Source organism: Elgaria multicarinata, chromosome 3 (genome assembly GCF_023053635.1).
Source record: "Elgaria multicarinata webbii isolate HBS135686 ecotype San Diego chromosome 3, rElgMul1.1.pri, whole genome shotgun sequence".
Classification (NCBI taxonomy): Eukaryota; Metazoa; Chordata; class Lepidosauria; order Squamata; family Anguidae; genus Elgaria; species Elgaria multicarinata.
In genome coordinates, this window is record NC_086173.1 from 127,719,876 (window position 1) to 127,746,039 (window position 26,164).

The following is a 26,164-nucleotide window of genomic DNA, read 5'->3' on the forward strand; positions in this document are numbered from 1 at the left end:
TCTAGGGATGATTCAAGAATAAAATAGCCTACGATCCACAAAATATGCAAAATAAATGTAAAATTACAAAAATGAGGAAGAAGCAACTCCAGGAACAGAGTGGCACAGAATGCCAATAACCAAATTTTAATTAAGGACTACCTACCTTCTACTGCTCTACTATTCGTATTCTTCTTAATTATGCATTGTTAAAAATAGAGAGATCTGCCCAGTCCCTCAGGATATCTGGGGTACACTGTTTTAGAGTGTCTGTGTCCTGATAATGAGAAAGTGCTCTGGAGAGGTGTAGTGTCTGTAGTGTCTGTTTCTTTACAAAATTATAAAGACAGCATACTGGAAGCAAACAGATTTCTAAAGCATGCACTACAACTCCTGACCCTGCATCAGATTTCAAAGAAGCAATATTTGCAGCCCCTTTAAGGCTGCCTCCTGAACTCCAGATTATATTCCTTCTCTGGGGTGGGTGGGTGTCCAAATGCAAATGGTTGGTGTGTTTTTTGTTGTTGTTGTTGAAAGTCCAAATGCAAACTGTAACAAACTGCTTTTCTGCCCCTGCCCCTAGCTGGAGGCTATGAAATTTCCAAGTCTAAAGAGTTTAAGCCATTTTATTAAGCCCCAGTCATTCAGCTGGTCTCAAGTTCGGGGAAACCCTAGTCATGGGCTTTTTCATAATAACCATTCAGTCAAACTTGTTGCAATCCATTTATCTGTTACATGAACAAAACTTTAAAAAATAGAATTTAAAATCCAAAATGGTATTCTACAAAACATACAAACAACGATTGTGTTAAAGTGCAATTTAAAAAGAAAAGAGATGTGGCCAAGCTGGTTGTAAAGAAAAAAGAGAGGATCGTGGGGAAAAGCAGGTTTCACACAGAACGTGGTGCTTAGTGAAATGATTTTGTGTGAGGACACCATACCATTTGTAAAACGTGTCAGCTGGGCCTTGTTCACTGAAGGCCTCTGATAGACTTTACATTGGAAAGCTGCTTTTTTTACCTTATCATAGCAAAACAGTTTGCATAGGATCAGCTCAGTTCCTCTGCAAAGAAGTTGAACTGTGTTACACTGTGCCTTGATGTAGCAAGTTTGTAAACCTTAATGCACTTTACAGAATCTAAATTACTAGATTACCACACACATCTCACATATTTGAAAAACTGCCACAGAATCCACAATGCAACCTGGTTAGCAAACTGTAAGTACTCAGAAAAAAAGATGAATATAGGGAAGTTTCATAGAAGAGAGGGAACTGAAGGCTCAAGGCAACTTTAAAGCCCCACTTAACAAAAGGCAGCGATACTAGGATTAGAGTTTTACATTCGAGTGATATGAGGATTAGAGTTCAACTTCTACATTCACGTTTTGAATCCTTGGTTAAGTGCATTGAATGCTTAGCATGGAAGAGGAAGAGAACAATGGTTCTTGTCAACAAACCACTCTGAATTAAAGATGGTGCAGAATAGAATGGTACGAAATAGCTTGAACCTAGCTGTGGATGGTAGTAACAGTATTAAAAGAGGAAGTTAAAAGCATTAGTAGAGTCTATTCGGCCACCTTAGTTAAATGGAGGCCAAGAAGGGCAGCTTTATTTGCTGCTGTATCACTGGCATATGAAACTCCTTGGCCTTTTGAATTAATGTGTAATATTACAGTGGCATTTAAAAATTAGAAATAAAGGAGAATTTTTTAAAAAATAAATGACACTTTACCTGCAAGGCACAACATGAATGATTGCAGTACGAGGAGTTCCCATAGCAACCTCATTTTCAGTTTCCGAGGTCAAAGGAGGCCCGAGTCCAATATGTAGTGATTAGAACGCTGCTTTTTAAAACTTTTATCCAATCTTTAATCTGTAGGCATACAAAGAGAAATATTACAACAAGATTTAGCATTTCAGTTCCTTATGTTCTTTGAGATTCTCTACTTCTCGATATGATCTTTAAAATAAAAAACCTAAAGGAAAACAAAAAATCCATTATTATTTTCAGTCAGGCAGAGATGGAAAAGAAACCATAGCCTTTTTGAAATAATGGGCAGTAGTCCAGTGGGGTTGCTCTGCTCCCACTAGTTCTGTTGTCCTTGTGGGGCTCACTGCTTACTCAACACTCATTTCTGGATCAGCACAGGTCAGTGGAACTCCCTTCCACAAGCTCTACGGACCTTCTCCATCCCGGAAATCAGTCTTTCTGCTCGTTTTAGGTTGTTTTTAGAAGTGCCAAAGCCCCATTGTACAAGAAAGTCCCACAAATGCAGACAAAATAGGATACAACCCAATATATATCTTAAAATAATTGTTGTGGGGGGGGGGGGAGAGAGAGAGAGAGAGAGAGAGAGATAAATAAAGGGATGCCAATCTGTATGTGTTGCTTTTTAAAAATGTATTATTTTTATTTTAGAAGTGATTATCTTATAATATCTTTTATAAAACTAGTCCTATGTTACCTTGCTATTTGAAACCTTGATTCTCTTCTGTGTTTGATCTTAGATCTGCCAACTTGTCATATTCTTTTTCCTGTGGCCTTATACAAGCCTTATTAACCTCCTTTCCAACTCACTGATCCAGTAATTATTATTTAGTTAATTGTATAAAACACCTTGAAGACTAAAGCCCTCGAAGTGTTTATCATCCCCTACTTTATCCTTTGACAACTTTGAACTTGCTCATATCGCAGCAAGCGAAATGGTAACAAGGGCAGCCTACAGGTCCCTGTGGAGATGATAAATGCCCTTCTGTATACAAGTCAGGGTGAGCCATTAAAGGATAGCAAGACATCCCTTTTTGCTCAGGGAACTCCTCATTGCTCATGGCCATCCAGCAGCACAGAAAGCCTGAGATTAATTGCTACCCTGTAACTCAAATCTCCTGCATGACAGTGTGTTGTCTTCCTGGTAGACCTCTGGGGCAGCTGGAGGAAGGGGTCAGCAAGTTGGCAAACCACTTAAACTCTTTTAGCCATTTGACTGGAGGTAATTTATTTTCAGCAAAGCATGACTCCATCCTATATATATATAGCAGTTTCCTTGGAACTCAGGCTTCAATAGAAAGCTTGCTACTATGGATCTTACTTTAGTATGCTTACTCTGCTTAATCCAATATAATTATCAATAATCCAATACCAATACCAAATAGTGACTTCCCACATTTATAATCGTGGTGATTTTAGGTGATCCGTTATAATAGGCTATACCATTGTGTGTGCTTTGGCAGGGGGATGGTGAGGTTTGTTATAAAAACATACTAATCTCTTTAAGTATATACACTAGGCATTTCTAGATTAAAAATAAATAAAGCCATCTAATCATATGTTCTCATCATTTATTCATCTTTCTGATGTCTGGAACATAAGGAGCCTTCATGTTTATAAGACAAACTGCATGCCTAATAGAAAGTGAAGTGGTATCATTAGAGGTCCCTGCCTGCTTTTGTAAGTTAAAATTGCTCAAATTCTAATAAAGTCAGGTTCAATACACTGAGAAGACTAAGGATTCCTATCTTCTGATCTGCAGATGTTACTTCAAGAAAACCAAGACTAACCGCATATCTTGCAGTATACTGACAAGTATAGTGATCAGGCTGGCTGTAGATAAGCAGAAAAATGCAGATCAATAGAACTGAACAACTTTTAAGCTGAATTATTACAACATTCATTATTAATTGGATAAGGAAGATGTCACAGACTCTACTAAGCTATATGCAATCTTCAGCAGCTTCTTCCTTACATCATTTAAAAGGCACCCCGAGAATGTACCAACTACATCAACATTTTAGGACCACATCCATTAACTGTGTGAATGAAATAGGGTTAAAAAAATCTTTAAAAAAATAACTGCAGCTGTAGGGCACGATCAACTTCAGGAGTATGGGGGTGGAGAGAAAGAGTTAACCCTTTCACCAACTGTGATCCTAATTTCACTCTCTCTCTCACACACACACACACACGCACACACACACCACCCCACAACTGCTGTTTATTTCAGAAAGGAAGCCTTCATGGGGGATTTTCAGAGGTATACCAGCAGAGGCAACTTGCTGTGTTCAGCACCGCACTCTCAACACTGCTCCAGTCAATATGCAGATGCTATGTATATTTTTAAAGAGTGCACATTAATTGCTTTGATGTCTATTTTGCCAGTTAGATAGGACAACGTATCAAGTAGTGATCAGTAGATTCAACTTTCCTACGTTGTGGAGCCTTATTTACAAACATTAATCTGGTGTGAAATGCCTTCCTATCTGTCAGGGTCTGTAAGATCCTGAGTCAGATGGGATGTCCTTGGAGGAGGAAGGGTATCTTTTCACAGAATCCAATACATGCTGAGACAAAGAGGAGTAGCACCCACAAGTAGATACAGCTATTATGAATTATACATCAACCTTGGACTCTCCTGAATATAGGGACTTTGAGATCATCCCCTGCCCCATCCCATGCTACATCCCTGGGCTACCCCTATGCCACAAATGCTCCCAAAATTATCTTCTGGACCCCGAGGAAGAGATCCACACATAGGAGTCTCAAAGAACAGAGTCACAAGAGATGGAACAGGAGGGTGGGGTGACAAGGCTGCCTTATTAATGCTGCTGCAACACCTTTCCTGCTCATGTCCTTGTTGTATATCTTAGCTCTCTTACGGACAGCTTCACTGCTGTTTCAGCAATCACATCCTAAACTTTGGCTCCGGTGTGATTCTTCCCTCCTAGCTGAAAAACACTCCCCACTTGCTTGAAAGCCTGTGTCTTCAGCTTACTAGGCTCCAGACTGCAGAACTTAAAATCAGTGTTTTCTTCTTTCATTCAAGTTCATGAAATATAACACTTTTCCTCAGCTGAAATAATAATTTCCCCTCCAATTAACAATTATCTTAGACAAGCTAAACCTTTGGAAGATGTAACACTGGCTTTAAGCCTTCTTGATATTGCTATGCATCTATAAAGCAGAATATATCATCTTCAGCGAACAGCTCATAATATATGACTTGAGGATGTTAAGAGAAATACTAGAAATTCACCACCCTCATAGCGTAGGCCTACCTTATCACATCATTTCTCATAAATGCTTTTATTGTTTCCTAGAATGTGCATTGGTTTCATGGTAAGTTATGAAAAACTTTCCCATAAGTTGCTCTGGAAACAAATGTTTAGTATGCCATCCTACTTTTGCATTTCATAATATATAGAAGACCTATCAAGTCCTAGCAACTTGTGTGAAACTCTCCTATTAAAATCAAGTAACCCTCAGCTCCATAAGAATAAGAACTTTTTCACATGGGAGGTTTGAATTATTTTGGCCTTAAACTGTGTATAATGACAAATAAAAACCTGCTCTGGCTAGAACATACTACTTATTGTGAAGGACAAGGGTCTGAAATGGTTTCGGTTCGGTTATGATTTAATGTTGCCTTTTGTGTCTACCAGAATGTGTATTTCTTTGTGCCTTTTGTGTCTACCAGAATGTGTATTTCTTTGTGCCTTTTGTGTCTACCAGAATGTGTATTTCATTGTGCTTCAGGTTTCCCTGTCCCAGGCTCGGGTGGGAGGGAAAGAGCTGGAAGGGCCTGCCAAGATCGTCTTCGCCTGGTACTTCCCAACTCCCACTGTAGCACCTGGGGGGGGGGGGTATCAGGGGTGCTTAGAAGTCAACTCAGTTCAGCTGTGAGAAAAAATGTTGTCAAGATGTGGGTCTCTCTCCTGTTGGGAGGGGTTGCCAGAAGCCCCGGAAGGGCATCGGTTGGTTGGTGTGGGTCATGGGTCCTGGTGGCCGAACAAGGGATAAAGAGTCCAGTGTCGGGGAGTCTTCATCTTTCTTTGCTGGATGACACGTGTGTCAAGCGGAAGATCAGGTCCGAGCAGTCAAGGGGGCTTGCTTGGGGTTAGATAGGCTTTCCTTATGTTTTAACGTGTTGTGGTGTTGTGGACAAGGTCAGCCGCCGCTGCGGCTAGGTGGTGGAATGACTTATGTTTTTATTGGGGTAATTGCTAGCCTTTTCCCTTCAATCTCTTTCCTCACTCCTTTCCCCCCCACCTCCTTCCCCTAACTGTCCCTTTCCCCTCTGCTTAGCTTTTACCAACTAATTTTATTTATTTATTTATTTATTTATTTATTTATTACATTTTTATACCGCCCAATAGCCGAAGCTCTCTGGGCGGTTCACAAACTAAGGCCTTACATGTTAGTCTTATGGTGTTAATAAACTTGCTTTGGTCCCTAATGTGTGTTTGTGCTTTATTCTTGGAACATCTGGCTCATCCTGGTTGTGGACAGGGCTAGGGAGGCGGGTTGCCTGGGAGTTTAGGGCGTTTGGTCCAGGAGCCTACCTTGCAGGGACGTCAGGTGGACCCTGACTTCCATTACACCTATGGTTTAGCCCTACATCAAGGGTAAACATGGTCAGGCATCTGCCAGGGGCCCATACCCAGCAGGGGCCCCACTGGACTTCCTTCTCTTCTTCACAATTGCATCCTACTTGTTCACCTGCCTCTCGCTCTGGCCCAGACAACTGCAGCAGTAAGGAGGAGGGACAATAGTTACTACTTGCTCATTGGCTCTCTGTTGGTCACACAAACAAGTGGTAGCAATGATGTAGAATAGGAGCAGCTGATGATAATATGAGCTACTGAGGGGGGGGCAATTAAGGGCGTCTTGTCCAAGAGCCTTCAAAAGCCCTGAACCAACATTGTCCTGCATTCACAATTAACACATAATTGTTGCGAGGTTTCAGATCCTGTCTGTCCCTTTTAAACATCATGAGGTGGTAGAAAGTTCACACCATGGGCATAGCTACACCATACTTTTATCCAGAGATCATCCCTATGTGTCCAAATGACGCACAGGGGAGGATCGCGGAAGCAGGTAAGTCTGCAATCCTCCCCACTCCCTCCCTCTACACTGTTAGGTGTAGACATGCCCAAAGTCTAGTTCACAAAAACAGCAAGTGGATGGTACTGCTTCAAACTGTGAAGGATCTCACTGCCTGTCCAAGAAAAAAATATCTAAGTACATACAAAAATAGCATATCAGAGAGAAGGCTACAACTCTTTCCCCTAACATATACTATTGGATGTGCAGGCAGATTTTATTTATAAAAAATATTTATGTGCATTTATGTGCATTAAACTCCTCTGTAGTATACAGTAGTACAGTCAGGAACCATTTTACCACCTCAACTGTTATATGACTCCTATCCAAATCCCCCATCAGTCGTATCCCTGCTCATTTTATTGTGGGATAACATCTAAGTTCATTTTTCCACAAGTGGGCTGGAGGCAAAGGGGTGTGTAGACTCACAGGGGTGTGCAGATGTTTTGGCCTATAAGTCCCATCAGCCCTACCCAGCATAGCTAATCCTGAAGGATCATGGGAATTGTAGGCCAAAAAAATATGAAGAGTCAGAAGTTGCCCACCCCTGCTGCCAAGGAACAGGATGAGTGGCACAGTGCTTGCATCTTTCCCCAATGCCTCAGGAACTTAAAAAAGGCAAGCGACACCTCAGGGATAGATCTGTGAAGCCTGTTTTTACCCAGCATATTATAGTATGAGAGACACTGAAAGTTACAAAGGCACAGTACTACACAGAGTTATCATCAGGAGGACAGAATTCCAATCTTGAAAAGAGATAGCATATGCCTACATCCAAAATGGTAACATAGTTTCATACAAAACTAGACACTATTCATTTTGTGACTAGTTGACTCTGTGACTCAGTTTAAAGTCTGTGACAGCAATCTGAACTTGGGTGGTGGATCATCCATCACTTCCAAAGCCTGGCCAGCAGTAGATCTTGGTGTGTGTTTTTAACCCCTTCCCACAATTAAAACTGAAGTGTGGAATTAGCCACATTGCTAAGAATCCCAATCCAGGCCTCTTTCAAGGGAATACATGGGTTTGGGGTTCTTGGATTCAAAGCCTACTCTAACTTTGACCTGACCAGTGGTGGGTTTGGGCGCCTACCACTGGAGGGAACGCCATCAGCAATAGATCTACATACAAATAACACCACCAGCGGTAGACATGCAAGAGCTTTCTGTGTTTGTAATGGGGGCAGAAGTCCACCCTCCTCCCCACCCACCCCCATCTGACAGACCTGCTCTCTGCCGCATTATAATCTCCCTCAGATAGCAATACAAGGGGATTAGGGCAGCTCACTGCCGTTGCTGCTCTTTTCCTATGAAAAACATAGAGATTGGTAAAGGCTGTGACAAGAAAGAAAGGTGCCTGTCCCTTGCAGTCCCAATTTAGACCCTCCTGCCTTCGACAGCTACTTTTTTTTTAAAAAAAAAAAAGGCTTCTTTAAGCTGTACCATGTGCTAGGCACAGCTTGTCATCATCACCATCATTTTCATTTATATACCACCCCATAGCCAAAGCTCTCTGGGCAGTTTACAAAGATTAAAAACAGTGAACATTAAAAATCAATATACAAAATTTAAAACAATAAAAGCACAAAATCTTAAAAATTTAAATATCTATATATACACATGCACATTTAAAACAACTACAAACTCTCAACAGATCCGGGGTCAATTACAAACTCAGCACATGCTGTTAAATGCCATGCCTGGGTAGCATGGCTTGTTGGAGGGTTTAACAAATCTCAAATAACCCATAGGCTATTGTTGGGATCTTTGAGGGTTGTTTAACCTTCTAACAAGCCATTCCACCTGGGTTCCAACATCATGTGAAGCCACGCTCAGGCGGTGATAATTCAATTGTGCTTGGTACACACCACAGCTTAAAGATGCTACCATGGCTTGTTCAAGCTATGGTGATTGTGCAAAACAGCCTGTTAAATATGATCACACTTTTAATGCACACTCTTCACGCTAGTCATTAAAACTATTATTTATGCTGGCAAGTTCATTAGAGATTTTGAGTACTACAGTTCGCATTGTGTGTGTTATGGGAGGGGGGGTTCAATAGTAGAAACACAAAAAGCATGGAATCTACCTGAAGAGACTATATAAACATATATAAATACAACTTTTATAATTTGCAAATGAAAATCTGTATTGTTACAAGTCACTTGAAGAGATGAAAAATGATGTAAATACAATTTGAATCTAATGCTGTCCCTACAGAAAAGACCTTTGTGCTGATGCTTTTATAACCATACTTTTGGCAATTCCATCCAGCTGTAGCAAATTGTTTTGAAAGGCACCTTTGTTTGTAATTGGATTTTGATCGAGAAAGTTGACTGTAAGAACTTTGAGCATGATAAGGCACTGGAAGAAATGACATGGGCATCGTTAAAAAAGCATTTAGGGACTCTTTCTTCAGAGGCTTTCAGAAAATGAAGTACAGAGTTGTGTGGGTACTCAGAACCTCTGGAAAACAAAATTTAAAACCTATATGTTATACTGACAACTAAGCAATATTGTATATAAAAGAAGCAATTTCATTTTTCCCATTCAAAATGAAAACAAAGCAGCAGTCTGCCATGAAGATGTTTTCATATTTAGCCCTATTGCTTGGCTGCCAGTATTTGCTGGCATCTCATAAAGTTTTGCTGGCATCCCACTTTCTGAGTTGTATCTAAAGAACTAAAAACAAGAATAGGGTTCTTAGCAGTTGTCTCACGTTTGTTTTACTTCTGCCCAGTGGTGTGCTACAGTGTGCCAATTCTGCTAAATGGCAAAATAAATCACCATTAATGAAGCATGTTGCATGTCCCAGATTAGTATGGGCATTTTAATCACTTAAATAAAATACAAGCTAAAGATAAGCATAAAAACAACTAAAAAATCAAATGCAATTTTTGTTTTTCAGGCTAATGCTGTAATGTTTTTCACTATTTCTTAGGAGTAATTCAGTGAAACTTATGTATAAGATTGGGATTTATGTCTGCAACCCTAAACATGCATACATGGACATAATCCCCACTGATAACAATGAGAGCTGATCTGAGTATAACTAGGGCACGACAAAACATAGTTACATGTCAATATTTCAAAGGAGGAGAATCTGAAATAATGGGGCTTCAAAATTGCTTAATTTTGTTGGCTCAGGATCCCAGCGAAGACTGGGTTGTAAGACTGAAGACCTATTGTAAGACCCATCAACTCTACAAGAACTGTACACAGCCAGTGTCAAGAGATATGCATCATCAGGTACCTGCCAAAGGCTACTCCCAACCCCCAGGGAACCCTGACCCTGATCCTTTGTATCCTTGGTGTCACTTCCTATTTCCCCATCCTCTCCAGGATAGTGAGCAGTGACAGGAGCAAGAAAAAAGAGGAGCAGCCTCTGCTCACTTTCCTCTCTTCCTCCGGGTAGAAGCCAACAGAGTAAGCAATAGGACAACAGCCATGAAGAGAAGATGGCTACTATCACGGATGGGCAGCCCTGAGGGCATCTTGCCCAAACCATCCCCCCGTCACACACAACCCCCCCGAACACTGGATATCTCTGTTCTGTTTTGCTCCTTTCTTACAGTAGTTTAAAAAAATGTCACATTCAAGTTCACGGATAAATAAAACCAACTGATGTCAAACACCAGGCTCAAGTGCTGCAATGACATTCATTTACTTTTTTTGAACTCTAATGAAGCTAAGAATTTCATGGGCCTCTTAACTCATTTCTAATTCATTCCAAATAAAACAATATTATTAATAATAACTAGTATAGAACCCATGTCACCATGGGCGCTAGTAGTCCTGCTTTTTTGCCCCTCAGTCCAGTCCCCATAGAGGGGCTCAAGAATAATCCAAATGTGGGTCATGCATAGTGAATCCCCCTGCAAAACTTCCACATGGTATGACCTCCTCATGGCTGGATTCATCCCCTTCCCCCTCCCCATTGACGGCGACAGCCTAACCGCATGGCTGCACCAGGGGCCTGCCTTCATGCTAGATTAACTGGCCAAGCAGGGCAGCCTGTCATCTCACTGGCAGAGGGGATGCCCTGCCTGTTGGCACAGAGTAAATTACTTTATATTAAAGCTCAAGTTTTGAACTTTTTTGAACTTACAAAATTTTCTGCATCTCTACAAGCTTCAGTTTAAAACAAAAATGAGCAAAATAGGTCTGGTAGATCTCGAGTAATGAGCCTTACACGTCTGTATTCTTATATAAGATAATGATAAGAAGTAATAGAAGAGTTATTTTCTCAGGTCAATGGAGTCCACAGTTCCATTTCAGAACCACATTGAACTGTGAACAAGGCTAACTCATTGAACTTTGCTTACTAGTCACCCCACCCAAGCATGTCATATGGTTAATATAATGGGGGCCATGTGCCAGTCCTCTCAGAGCCATCCAGAGAGGAGCCAGAATTCCTATCTGTTCCAAGTGTGTCACCCAAGATCTTGCACACCAAGGCCAGCACCAGGTATGAGTAGGCCATGGGCAAGGAGACCTTTGGGGAGCCACAGCACAACTCTAGTGTGCCTCACCCACCCCAGAAAGCTTGCCCTGCATCATCAGGAAGGTGTCTGCCTGCCTGCCTGCCTGCCTGCCTCTTTCTATCTTTCTTTCACATTTTTACTTTTACTAGAGAAATGGGGATTCCATGACGCAAAGCACCAGCTGAGGTTGCAGCTGCCAACCATCTTCATTCCCCAAAGACGTCTCTCGGCCCTGATGTAGAGGAGTCAGAAGCATTCTGGGTAAATGAAGATGGCAGGCAGCTATAGACTTGGCAGCTACAGACCTAGTAAAAATATAAAACTGTAGACATAGATGTCAGTGACTGGCCCAATGCTCCCTCCTGGGTCCTGCGGGCCTGGCATAGGTCTCACCTACTAGGTGCTGACACTGGGGTTGCCATACACAAATACATGTGTGTGCGCACATGCATGTGCACACCCACCCATGACCTTTAGATTGACATGGCCTCCACTTAGTTTTCTCATCATTCCTGGACATTAAAAAATGGGACTTACCTGCAAAATATTATTTGTATGTTATGTAATTCTTCAGTAAATTAAATAGGTGTTCGCAATAAGGTGTAATCATTCCTGAGGTTCTGTGTACAAGAGAGAGATCCTCATTTTCACCTGTGTTCTAACTGTTTTAGATTCTCTGGAAATAGGTGCTTGCCAAATTCTCATGTCACATGCAACTTCACCCCATAAGAATATCAGAAGAGCCATGCTGGAATAGACCAGGGGGTCCATCTAGTTCAGCACTGTGTTCACACAGTGGCCAACCAGCTGTTGGCCCAGTGACCCACAAGCAGGACACTGGTGCAACAGCACCCTTCCGCACATGTTCCCCAGCAACCGGTGTATATAGGATTACTGCCTCTGCTACTGGAGGTAGCACATAGCCATCAGGACTAGTAGCCCCCCAAACTGACTGTACTTCCCACATATGAAATGCAATCTTTGTGAAAATGATTATCTGACATCAGTTCAGTCATTGAGGAGGTATTCAATGAGTCTTACACATGAAGCTTTATGCAAAGCTGGCATTTTAGAAATCACCTTCTTTCCATTACAATTGAAAAGAAAGACAATAAAAAAGAAGACAATGAGAGAGGGGGAATTAAGGAAGCATGTCAGCAGTATCATCAAACAAAGTCCTGCCACACTCTTTCTTCCAGCAAACATGTCAGATCATAAAATGTCTCAGCATGCTTCTCCCCCTTAGATATCATGAGAATTATGTATGATATAAGCATTTGATAGGATAAACGCCATGCAGCACACTCATATAGAAGTAATCCATTGTACATAGCTGCTTTATCAAGTGAAGCTATTATACAACATGTTTAAAGTGCGGGATAAAGGAATTTAAAAACTGAAATGCAAAGTGAGTCATCAGGTATTCCCTTGTTCAGACAAGAAAGTGATTTTGTTTTGCTGCTGCTACATAAGAAGCCACACACCATCACAAAAGGAACCAGCCTGGAACTCAGACTAGTCATTCATATTTGTCAAACGTCTAGTGTGTAGGAAGTCCCATCTCACTATCCACTAGCAGCTCTCACAAAACTCAGTCTTAATCTGAACAAAATGGAAGATTGGAGTCTCATGGAATAGACAGTGGGGCTTCTAGTGTGTGAGCGTGTTTTCTGTCTCTTCCAAGTTCTTCACTGATATGTCTGATGATTTCTTTATCCAGTGGAGAGGGAAAGATTTAGATCTCCCTTCCCAGCATGCAGTGGTCTTGGGCCATGGACACTTACTCTAGAGTAAAAATAAAGGGTAGAGACAGCTGCATGCTAAATTGTCACTGTTAACATGTAATTTTATCCTTCATATGTTAATAAGTAAGAGCGCAAGCCAAATGACAGGGTACCCTCTGCCAGCCTGCACCAGTGGAGAAAAGCTATACTGGGGGTGGAGAGGGGAGTGCAATCTGCCTCAGTTCACCTGCTCTGTCCGCAAAAAGCTCTGTGGGCTGAAAATTACTGCTGGCAGAACACCCCAAAACAGGGGGCAGGATATCAGCAGCTTTGAAGCTGCTGGATCCTCTGGAGATGGTGCAGCAAAAAAGAATGTAAGCAAGTGTAAAGTGATGCAAGTGGTTCAATGTAGGCAAGTGTAAAGTGACGCACATTGGGACAAAAAACTCCAACTTCAAGTATAACTTGATGGGATCTGAGCTGGTAGTGACCGACCAAGAAAGAGATCTTGGGGTTGCGGTAGACAGATCGATGAAAAATGTCAACCCAGTATGCGGCTGCTGTAAAGCAGGCAAATTCCATGTTAGGCATAGAAAAGGAATCGAGAATAAAATGCCAGTATCATATTGCCTTTATACAAATGTATGGTATGACTACACTTATTACAGTTCTGGTCACCACTAGAAAAAGATACTGTAGAGCTGGAAAAAGTGCAGAAAAGGGCAACTAAAATGATCAGTGGACTGGAGGGGAGGTTACAACAGCTGGGATTGTTCAGCTTGCAAAAAAGGAGGCTGAGGGGAGAAATGATAGAGGTGTACAAAATTGTGCATTAGGCGGAGAATGTGGATAGGGAGACATTTTTCTCCCTCTCTCAAAATACTAGAACCTGAGGGTCATCCCATGAAGCTGATTGGTGGGAGATTCAGGACAGATAAAAGGAAATACTTCTTCACACAGCACATAATTAAACTATGGAATTCACTACCGCAAGATGTGGTGATCGCCACCAATTTAAAAGAGGATTGGATAACTTTCTGGTGGAGAAGGCTATCAATGGCTTCCAGTCCTGATGTCTGAAGTGCAACCTGCAGGATCAGAGACAGTAAGTCTGTATATACCATGTTGGGGAACATGGGTGGGAGAGTGCTGTTGCACAATGTCCTGCTTGTGGATTCCTGGTCGACAGCTGGTTGGCCACTGTGTGAATAGAGCGCTGGACTAGATGGACCATTGGTCTGATCCAGCATGGCTCTTCTAATGTTCTTAAAAATGCCCCCACTTTTCACCAGGGCCTGGAAGGCAGCTGTGCTTCTCTGTGACGCCACATTAGATTGTTCTGTATATAAATAAATACATCTCCCAAGACCTACTAAACCCATATCATTCGATGCCTGTAATGGACTTCTAACTTAAAAATGCTGAGCTCATAGTCCAAATATTTTTCACTGTTTGGCTAAGAGTTCACATTCCTTTAAAGATTGAAAGTCCCATTTCTCTGCAGCATCTATTATCTGATTATTTAACTGCTTTTTTCCTAGCCTCCAGATACTATCTTTCAGGGGTACTTCAAAATCTCAGTTCTTTAAGTGAACAGTTCTGCCTTCACCCCCAGACTTTTCAAGCATAAGGTTAGGAGCGTAGTTCTTTATTACTTCTGTGATGCCATTAACGTTCTACTTGCCTCACACAAAAAGACATCCACCCTTAATTTTTCAAACTAATGGCATCTAGAAAGCTATATATTTTCCTCTTACTGAGAAAATAGGCTTCACAGAGCAAGTAAATTGTTGGAATTTATCTCCCAGCATGCTTTGGCACATTCATTGTGCAATATTTAACTGTGGAATATATATTTTTTGCAACATCAACGTTAATTCATTTTGGGCTGGACAAATGCTGGTTGAACATGGTCTGCTAATTTGTCATCAAATAAATTTACTTTTGAAAGCATACCATTAATATCACCACATTATTTGACTCAGCAGTTTCTAATTTAAGCAAATGTTGAGGAATTCAATACAAATGTATAATTTAATGCAAAATCATGCCATGGTCTATTGTCACAAAAATATATAACAATAGTCTTGGAGAGCTGTGCCTATTTGAACAGATAATATAACTTATTATTAGTTCATTGAATGAAAACAAGTCAAGTTTCTAAATCTAGTTTTTTATATATATATATATAAAGACTAAAACAAAAACAACATTCTGCACACTTTAGGCTTTTAAATAGTATTCCACTCTTCAGAATGTTTACACATGACACTTGGGAATATTTATACAAACTGGGCATGATGGTAATTGTGTAAACACAGCTGCTGGATTCACACAACATGCTAGCCCACTATGGGTTATTGTATTGTCTGAACATAGGGTGACCATATGAAAAGGAGGACAGGGCTCCTGTATCTTTAACAGTTGCACAGAAAAGGGAATTTCAGCAGGTGCCATTTGTATATATGGAGAACCTGGTGAAATTCCCTCTTCATCACAACAGTTAAAGCTGCAGGAGCTATACTAGACTGACCAGATTTAAAAGGGGGCAGGGCACCTGCAACTTTAACTGTTGTGATGAAGATGAAATTTCACCTGCATCTCCATATATACAAATGACACCTGCTGAAATTCCCTTTTCAATACAACTGTTAAAGATACAGGAGCCTTGTCCTCCTTTTCATATGGTCGCCCTACTGAACATAATGCTTTTCCCACACTTGTTCAAGAAAAATAAACCACACTGCAGAAAATGCGCTGCATTCGGACAGCTGTCCGAATGCAGCGCATTTTCTGTAGTGTGGTTTATTTTTCTTGAACAAGCCACCTTAAGTACCCATAGTTTGTTGTTAGGTTGTTCAGGGTGGTTTACAAGCCACACTGCATAGTTAACAAACAACCCTGTGGAAAACCTACTGCATTCAGACAACACGATAACCAACCATGTGGAAAAGCGCTGCGTTCAGACAACACAATCGCCCATGATTCAACAACCCCCAGTGTTGTGTGAACGCAGCCAACAACATGGAAGCCTGAGCGGTCTCATGACACCAGGGATGGAATGGAGATATTCCACTGACATCAGTTGGAACTTCCATTCAAAGGCATTCAAGACTGGCAGGGAGAGAAAGTTTGCCTTCTCCTATACCCTCAAGGCATTTTAAGATTCTCTGTGGCTCATATTTACATAACAAAAATGTGACATTAATTGCATTCATGCAATTAATGTCATTTCTAGTTTGGCCCTGAGATATCCAGTTTCACCTTTTCTTGTGTTTTTTTTTACTCACAGGGTATTTAGGCTGTGGATGCAAACTCCTAGGCTTTATAATTGGGACTCATTGAGAAAGGAAATGGATATACCTCCTTTTTTCCATGCATCATAGCTTCAATCTATGGGTTAAATCCAACATCACATTCACAGAATCCCACCAGTGCATTGCGTCAGCCTCCTTTTTTCCTAGCTCCTCTGTGCTACCTGAAAAACTGCTCCAGAGGGTTATCCATCCACATGTGCTTCTTCTAGTACAAACTGGGACCATTCAGAAGACACCTTAAACCATGGCTTTAACCACGTTGAATAAGGCTCTTTTGCTTTATTCACCATGGTTAAAGCTGTGGTTTAAGGTGTCTTCTGAACACAGCCTGGCTTTCTGGCTTAACCACCATGGTTAAAGCCATGGTTTAAGGTGTCTTCTGAACTGCACCAATATGTGGTAAAATCTAATCTCACATCTCCCATTTGGTCCTCAACTTGACAAAGATGTATTTGACTATAACTGAAAACATACAGCATAAATCAAGCAAACAAACAGAAAAAAAATCCCAACCTGAATGCCCATGAACAGGTTCACCCCATGGAGCAAACGTTTCCATTTCACCTCACTATCTCTTCCCCAGGTGAATTACTAAACAAAAAATAAACTTCAAAACAAAAACAATGGAACTGTATTGCATTTCATTTACGCAGGCCATTTTTTGCTAAGAAGTGCTAGAAGGATCCTACACGTTTAGGACATCCTTTCAGAAGTGGCACATCTTAAGTATGGAGATTATGTGGCATTACTGATTAAGCCCCCTCTCTCATGCCCGCCCCCTCCTTGGCTCTTTTCTTCAGTGACTTTCGTTTCTCATGGAATAAATGCGTTTGCTTAAAGTCAGTCTCACACTAAGTGATAGCTCTTGCGAAGAAGAATAAAACAAGACACCAGAGAGCTCTTTTTCCTAGCCACAGGCTATCCAGCTGCTGAGTATTCAGCAGCTGACTGTAATATGCAGAAGTGGGGGGAGCACCTGGAAATGCAACCTCCTGCCCAAAATAAGACCAGAAAGATCCCTGCGGGAGCTAATATGTGAAATGATCTGAAATGTACAGAATTTCTCAAACAACCTGCACAGATACCATGGGAATTGGCTAAGATTTCCCAATAACCCCTCAGTTTCCTTGTAAGCCCACAAAAAGAAAACAATGTTTGAAAGCCTGAAGACACCATTCTTTCAAAGAGTGCAGAACAAAGGATACAGAGTGCTCTCTTTTTACAGAAAGAAGGGTCAGAGCTCGGTAGTCAAGCACATGTTTTGTATGCAAAGGGTCCCAGGTTCAGTCATAGACATCACTAGGTAAGGGATTTCAGGAAGCAGGGCAAGAAGATACCTCCCTCTCTCCCTCCCTCCCTCCCTCTACCTGAGACCATGGGGGAACTGCTGCCATTCAAAGAAGATGGCACTGAGCAAGGCAGACAAATTATCTGTCTCGTTACAAGGCATCCCCTATACATTCCTTTCTGCATGTGGATGAGGACAGCAACCACAATGACGACAACCTGTAGTTGCTTGCTTGAAAGAAGGAGCAAGTCATCTTTTTTTACTTTGTCTGACTCTCACACATATTTGTCTTACTCTCAGATAGTTGTGGAGGAAATGATTGCTTAGCTGGAGTAAAAAAGCATCCTAACAAAATCAAACCAGAGCAAACTAATGTCCCAATAAGACGCTTTGGTTGAGCCATATCAACTTTGTTCTATCACTAGTTGGAGAGTTGGAAAGACCAAGGAACTCCTACTAGCACAAAAAGAAAACAACGCTAAGAAATATCACTAAACAAACAAGCCAAGTATCCAAGACAAGTGACCAAGACATAACAGGGTAGTGGGGGTGGGAGTAAGTGCTCACAGGCACCAGCTAATCTGCTGTAGGATAAAATTTCTCCCACCCCCAAACATGTCGATCAGTTAGACTCTAGGCATGCTGCAAGCACCATATTCTTCCACCCGCCCCTGAAAGACAGCTTTCTTATGCCTCTAAGCAGCCGTCCACTGTGGCCAATATCTCTGATGGGTTAGTGTTTCCCCCACTTACAGGATTACAATTGACTTCAATGGGAGTCACTTGTATCCTGCCAGGGGAGAATCATGACAAAGTGTGCAAGGAAGCATTCTGCCCTTAAAAATGTCAAAAATCATTAGGAGTGACTGGGCAGCATGAGCAGGAATCAATATTAAAGAAGACAGGAGTAAGCACATGAGACAGGAAGTGGAGACTGTTAAAGGGAACCCTAGAAGCAGAATAGAAACCTGTAGGAGAGAGAAAAGATCTTGGCCCAGAGATAAAAATATACACAGGAGGAGGAGGAGGAAAGAAGAATGAAGAGAGAGAAATAAAACACAGCAACAGCAGGAAAACAGGAGAGATATATGGTCCTTGCAAGGATTAAACTAAACAGAAAGACTGGATTATAATTTTTAAAACCACCTTGCAGTGATACTGGAACTTTAATTATTATTCTTATGTTAATGTACACTGTTCAAGCATTGTAATGTGTACTTATCACATGACTTGCATTTAAATCTGACATAAACGTGACATTGACTTGACTTTACATAGGTGGCGACATCCTTATATACCTTCCAAAATGTGTAAATTGAAAATATTGAAAATATTTAATTATTATTATGCTTACTTCAGAAAGGAACTAGATCAGTTCACATAGCATAGTAATCTGATTCCTCTGGATTCATTATACCACCAACTAGAAAATGCAGTTTTCACATTTAGATATGGTAAAATTGTATTCCAATCACTCTTTACAAATCTCGTCATATACTTTACTTTTTTAAATTTCATAACATAAATTCTAGTAACCAAATAGTATATTTAGAGGGACTGTATGCTTCACAAGGGAAGTAATGCACATGGCTGTCTAAAGGGGGCTCCCATAAGGTCTAAAACGACCCCGCTGTCCATTGCACAAGCCCAGTGACACTCTCCTAGAAGGAGTTCTAGTGTGACTTGTGCCATGTTTGCTTATATATTGTGATATGTCTGCTGTGCATTGCTCATGGATCATTTTCCTTAGGGGAGGGACTGTAACTCAGTAATAGAGCATGCAAATTTCCCCAGATTCAACCCAAAGCATCTCCAGGTAGAGCTGAAAAAGCCTGCTGTCTGAAGACCTGGAGAATCACTGCCAGTCTGTGTACACCAACAGCAGTCTGAATGGCTATAAGGCAACTTCTTATGTATCTAGCTATTTTGTATACTGAATCGTTTAACCTGCAACAAATACATTTTGAAATGTTAAGCCTAAACCTCATATGCATGAAGTCAGCTCTGACATTATTGTTTTGCAAGCATAAGGGTCTTCGCTAGTAGCCAATTTTGTGATGGAAAAAGTAATATTTCAGTAACCTTGGAAAGGGGAAGGATGGTAGAGGGGAATGGATACTTCAAGGAAGGATGGTGGAGGGGGACTGGATATTTCATGGGATGCTAAATTTCATTATATTGCTGAGGGCCCACAGGCTTGAAAACCAAACAGCAAAAGGGCATATTTGGCTTGAATCACTTGTCCTTTCTCCTTTTATTTGTTGTTCAAGGTATATTTATTATCAGTGTAAAAAGGATTATCCAAATTAGCATCCCCTAACATCGATTCCATCTAATTATCCCACTGATACTCTGTCAAATCATTTCCCCCTAAAGCGACAATTTTGTTTTTGTTTTTCCATCCTTCTATTTTGTTTTCATTTTGCTGGCAAACCACCAGCCTTAGGGTAGTAATGTCTTAGCCAGCTCCTCCTTTCCCAAACTACAGTTCTGATAAACCAATGAGGAAGAGAAACAGCTTCAGCTGCATCCACTGAAATCTGGCTAGAAATGCTGCTGTTACAAAATATACTCCGTACATACTGAAGAAATGGTAAAAGAGCATACCTAACAATGCTATATTATTATTAAACAACGGTAATAGAAAAGCTTTTGGCCACATTAATTTTTGATAAGACGGTTCTTTTCAAGAAATAGAAGAGCCATTCAAAACCCAAACTTTTCAATATATGCCAAGAGCTGTAACTAAGAGGTGCATTACACACACATATACATACACACACACCCCACACACACACACCTGTATTTGGTCAATGAACAAATCACATGTAAGTATTATGTGTAGATTATTCTGTATCTGTTGTTGATCCTGAATGCATTGTTCTCTTCTCTCTTTTCCTATCAATCATCAGTCATTTGGGTCAGTTCTTAATTTCTATCTGCACTCACCCCGACCCTCTGTTAATCCAGCAAGTGTAGTTAATATGGAAAGCAATGCATCATATGTCAAAGGATTCTTGAAATATACCTTTGTGCTAGCTTTTAACAAATGAGGTATAACTAACTAGTTCAGATAGCAACGTATCTGCATTAATACATACTGAAGCAACTGGGGAGGAAACTTCCATAGCTGAGATTTTTGGCGGGAACCCTCCCCCACCAACCCACTGCACATGTCCAGGATGGTTCTCACCCAATCCCCCATTCTCCTTCTCCTCTAGCCACAACTGACTTGTGACTCCTCACTTACAAACTCGTTTTTCTTATCGCCATCACTATGGCCAGGAGAGCAAGTGAGCTCTCGGCACTTAAGATAGATGAACCGTACTTAATTTTCCACCGTGACAAGGCAGTCCTCCGGCCAGACATCCAGTTTCTTCTGAAAGTTGTATCCGATTTCCATGTAAACCAAGACATTGTTTTACCAACATTTTTTTTCCATCGCCAACATCAGACACTGAACGTTCGCTGCAAACGTTGGATGTCTGACGAGCCCTCGCCTTCTACAAGTCTCGTACAGAATGCATTCAACAGTCACAATGCTTTTTAATTTGCTATGGTGGGACTAGGAAAGGTCTACCGGTGTCAAGGCGGAGACTATAATCTTGGATAGTTCACACCATCACTTTGGCGTACGAATTAGAGGGCGTACAACCCCCCGAATCTGTTAAAGCGCATTCTATGAGAGCAGTCGCTTTGTCATCCATGTTTAAGAAGGGAATCTCAGTACTGGAACTCTGTATGTTCGAGCGGCTACATGGTTGAGGCGAGCAACCTTCATTCGGCACTACATGTCTGATTTGTACAAGTTTATTTATTTTTATTTATTTATTTATTACATTTCTATACCGCCCAATAGCCAAAGCTCTCTGGGCGGTTCACAAAAATTAAAACCATAGTAAGACAACCAACAGGTTAAAAGCACAAATACAAAATACAATATAAAAAGCACAACCAGAATAAAAGTTACATTCTTTACAGCAGGGACAGGCAGCATTTGGCCTCCCTGGCCTCTAGTTGTGGTGTGGTAACAGCGGCAAAGTGTTGACAGTTTACTGCCAACTTTCAGGGGTAAACCATAATGGATTCTTAAAAGGGACAAATTCAGCATCCCTTTTAAGCCTCTGTTGTGGTTTGCTGTTGAATTTTACTGGCAAACCACTGATTTTTATTCTTATTTTTTTTGCTGCTGCTGTATTGCAAAATTGGGGGGGGGGGTCCAGCAGAGGGAGGATTGTGGTCCTCAGGGGGTCTGGCAGGGGGTCCAGCAGGGAGTGGAAAGTGCCCCCCCCACCCCAAACTGCCCACTCTTGCGTTAGGATATAATGGCCCTGTTCAGAAGATACCTTAAACCATGGCATAAACCACAGTGAATAAAGCAAAAAGCTTTATTCACCATAGTTAAATACATGGTTTAAAGTGTCTTCTGAACAGGACCAATGAAAGTGTTAAGATTCTAATGTTCCCACTGAACATACTTTGCAGGACGTCGCTTGAAACTTAATATGGCAAAAACTGAACTGCTTGTTTTTCCTCCTAAACCTGCTCCTCACCTCTCATTCTCTCTTACTGTCAACGATGTCACGCTTACTCCGGTCAAGGAAGCTCGTAGTCTTGGCTTTATATTTGATTCCTCGCTCTCCTTTATTCCTCATATCGAGGCAGTAGCTAAATCTTGTCGTTTCTTCCTGTATAATATTGCCAGGATTCAACCATTTTTGTCTGTCTCTTCTGCCAAGACTCTCGTTCACGCACTGGTTATCTCTCGGTTGGACTACTGCAACCTTCTTCTCTCTGGCCTTCCTTCGTCTCACATCAGTCCGCTGGTCTCTGTCCACCACTCTGCCGCTAAGATCATCTTCTTGGCCCGCCGCTCTGACCATGTCACTCCACTTCTGAAATCTCTTCATTGGCTTCCAATTCACTCCAGAATCCAATATAAACTTCTCCTGTTGACCTTCAAAGCTTTTCACGGTCTAGCTCCTGCCTATCTCTCCTCTCTCATCTCACACTATCACCCCGCTCGTGCCCTCCGCTCCTCTGATGCCATGCTTCTCGCCTGCCCAAGGACCTCCACTTCCCTTACTCGGCTTCGTCCTTTTTCTTCTGCTGCCCCTTATGCCTGGAATGCTCTTCCAGAACACTTGAGAACTACAAACTCAATCACAGCTTTTAAAACTCAGCTAAAAACTTTTCTTTTCCCTATAGCTTTTAAATATTGAGTTTGTTCTGACTCTATACTGTTAGCTTCACCCCACCCGGTGCCTATTTACACTTCCCTGTGGCTGTTTGCATTCTCTTTCCCTCCTCATTGTTTACTACAACTTTATTAGATTGTAAGCCTATGCGGCAGGGTCTTGCTTTTTACTGTGTTATCTGTACAGCACCATGTACATTGATGGTGCTATATAAATAAATAATAATAAATAATAAATAAGGACGAGGAAACAAGACTCAGCATAAAAAGCCTTTTAATATGGTTCGCTTTCAATTTATTTGCATAATTATAGTATGTTCTAGCATTATGCTCTCAAACACAAAGATCTATGTCAACATAGCTTGGCACCATGACTGCTGAAATACTACCAATATAGATTGTCCCTACTCTCTTTCTCATAACATCATCTTCGCACTAGCACTAGTTGGGCAGTAGCAGCTAGCTTTTTAACATGTTAGTTTGTTAGTTTATTTATTACATTTTTACACCTCTCAATAGCTGAAATTCCCTGGGAGGTTCATAACAATTAAAACCAAAAAATAGAACATAAAATGTACTATAAAAGTTTCAAACCACAATATAAAATAGAAGTAAAAGCCAAAATAAAACCTAGCAGCAATACAAAGATTTAAAATACAGTAACAGGTTTAAAACATAAAGATTAAAATGCTTGAGAAAATAAGTAGATCTGTTCATGGAGCTGGAAACAGTACACTGTAGGCACCAGGCGAGCCTCTCTGGGAAGCTCATTCCACAATCTGGGTGCCACAACAGAAAAGACCCTCTTCTTAGTAGTCACTCATTTCACTTCCATTGGCAGGGGAAGGACTGTTGAAGCTAATCTTAGGGTCTGGGGAGGTGTGGCTTCGAATGTTAATATCAGCACTTCGAATTCAGCCTGGACCTGGACTTGCAGCCAGTGCTACTGGAAAAGTATTGGCATAATGTGTACTAATTGGCCAGTCTCTGTTAACAATCTTGCTGCCCATTTTTGAACCAGGTAATGTTCCTGGATTGTTTTCAAAGGCAGCCCCATGTATACATTCCTGCATTGCAGTAATCCAGACAAGAAGTTACTAGATCATGGATAACTGTAGCTAGGCTATCTCTGACCAGATAATGATGTAGTGGTTTATCAGCCTAAGCTGATAAAAGCTGCTCTGTCCAACTGAGTGACAGTCCTGGATCCAAGAGCACCCCCAAACTACAAACCGGATACTTTAGAGCTGAGTCCAGAAGGATTCACAGACTACAAATTTGGTCTTTCAACCGCATCCCCAAACAGTTGAAGCTTCTCTCCAAATCAGTAGATTTCCCTACTCACAGTACTTCTGTATTTTCTGGATTAAGCTTCAGAATGTTACTGCATTGCCAGGCAAATGATGGAGTAGGTGGAGTAAGTTGGAGAGCCACAGATCTTCTTTTCCCCTTGTGCTGCCTCTCTGATGTTTGAGGCAAGCTCTGAGTGCCATAAGAAAAGGCAGAGATACACTCTGCAGCCTTATTCCCCCCAACGTTGTAGGTAGATTCTGGGGTCATTCCCAGACTGGAATAAGTGGGAAGGTATTGCCCCCAATGCAACACACTCCTTAATACATCATTTTATTTTTCCTTGTATGAATGAACGGCTGCCACTCACCAATAAGCGTCACATTTTGTCCTCTCCTAATTGTATCCAGATTACAATGCACAGGGCCCAGTAGAAACGATTGGAAATGGAACTAACATAATTCTCAATAGTCCCACACCCTAATTTGTTTTACCTGTCCAACATTTCTCATAGTCTCCACATACATTCTGTGAAAGAACCATAGCAACTGTGTAGTGCAGTGGCTAAGGTGTTGAACGGGGAGTCGGGAGATCTGGGTTCTAGTCCCCAGTCGTCCATGGAAACCCACTGGGTGACTTTGGGCCAGTCACAGACTCTCAGCCCAACCTATCTCACTGGGTTGTTGTTGTGAGGATAAAATGGAGGGGAGGGGGATTATGTATGCTGCATTTTTAAAAGGCTGCAAAATAGGAAAATATTCACGATAATGTAATATTTGTCATAACGTTGTATTTAAATGCCCTCTAACAGGGAGAACAACGATTCCACTATAAATACTTGTGGGGGAGTTACGATAAACACTAATACTTACTGAAGTTTAAAATAAAATCTAAATCAATTGATATTTAAGACTGCATTAGTTGCTAATGACTTTATGGAAAATGCAACAACATTAATACTCAGTGAATGGATATTTTGACTTTACATTGCTACGTCAATTTGAAATACAACTTTAGTATAATAAGGAACTTCCAAGCTACAAAATTATAGATCATGAGTTTAAAATATGGATGCCTGATCTGACTTCTATGTCCATAATTTATGAGAAACATTTTGAATACAATGTATCCAATCCATGTTCTCGTGGTTAAATACATGTTTTCATAGCCTGAGCAGGAGAGCGAGTGTGGTATAAAAATTACAGTGTTGGGCTTGGGAAAGCTGGGTTCAAGTCCCCACTCAGCCATGATGTGCACTTGGAGATTTTGGGCCAACCATTGAGTCCCAGCCTAACCTACCTCACAGGGTTGTTGGGTGGATAACAGACAGGAAGAGGGGTATGTACATGGCAGTGGGTTTCTTGGAGGGAAGGGAACAGAAACCTAATTATTGATATTAATCAACACTGTCAGTGCTGACAATATGTGGAAACTATCAGAGTGTCCTATTATGTCCCCCCAATGACAAAGCCTCATTCGTTTTCAACAAATGTATCAGCCATGGCATGCCAAGGGATCTCCTTCTTCACTTTTCTAAAACCTGCAAGAGCAATAGTTCTTCAATATGTAAGTTAAAAACAGAAGTCAAGCTGCCTTATACTCATCTAATGGCAGCAGGCACTATACTCCTAAGTTATGTCTGCTCACCCAATATTCAAGTCTGGTTAGCCAAAGTACCCCCTCCAAATAAAGTCCTCCAGACGTCTTGCAAGAAATAACATATCTCTTGCCCAGGTATTGTGTAACAGATTGTGTGAACTCCCCAGAGCTACAATTTCTGGTAATTGCAATCTCTATCAACATAGGCAACATAAATGATGCAACAGCTTCCAAAACAAGTCATCTGATTTCTAGATGCCGTGACTCCCATATGGCCAATCCAAAGCCTTAAAAAAAAATAGTCATGTCAAAACTGCTTTTCTTTAGTAGTGTGGGTGTTATTTAAAGTGATTTCATGAAAAATCCAACATGTGTCCTGACTGTGACTTAACTTCATTTTCCATTCTAC

General features: G+C 41.1%; 1 protein-coding gene across 4 annotated transcripts in view; it reads right to left on the minus strand.

Annotated features, from left to right (window-relative positions):
• LOC134395511 (contactin-4-like) overlaps positions 1-26,164 on the minus strand; it is a 637,778-nt gene that overhangs the window by 324,730 nt on the left and 286,884 nt on the right. For all 4 annotated transcript variants that reach the window (XM_063121675.1, XM_063121677.1, XM_063121676.1 and 1 more), the window contains one exon: positions 1,713-1,853. In XM_063121675.1, the coding sequence (XP_062977745.1) occupies positions 1,713-1,767 (55 nt within the window). In that variant the 5' untranslated portion in view covers positions 1,768-1,853. The remainder of the gene's footprint in view (positions 1-1,712; positions 1,854-26,164) is intronic.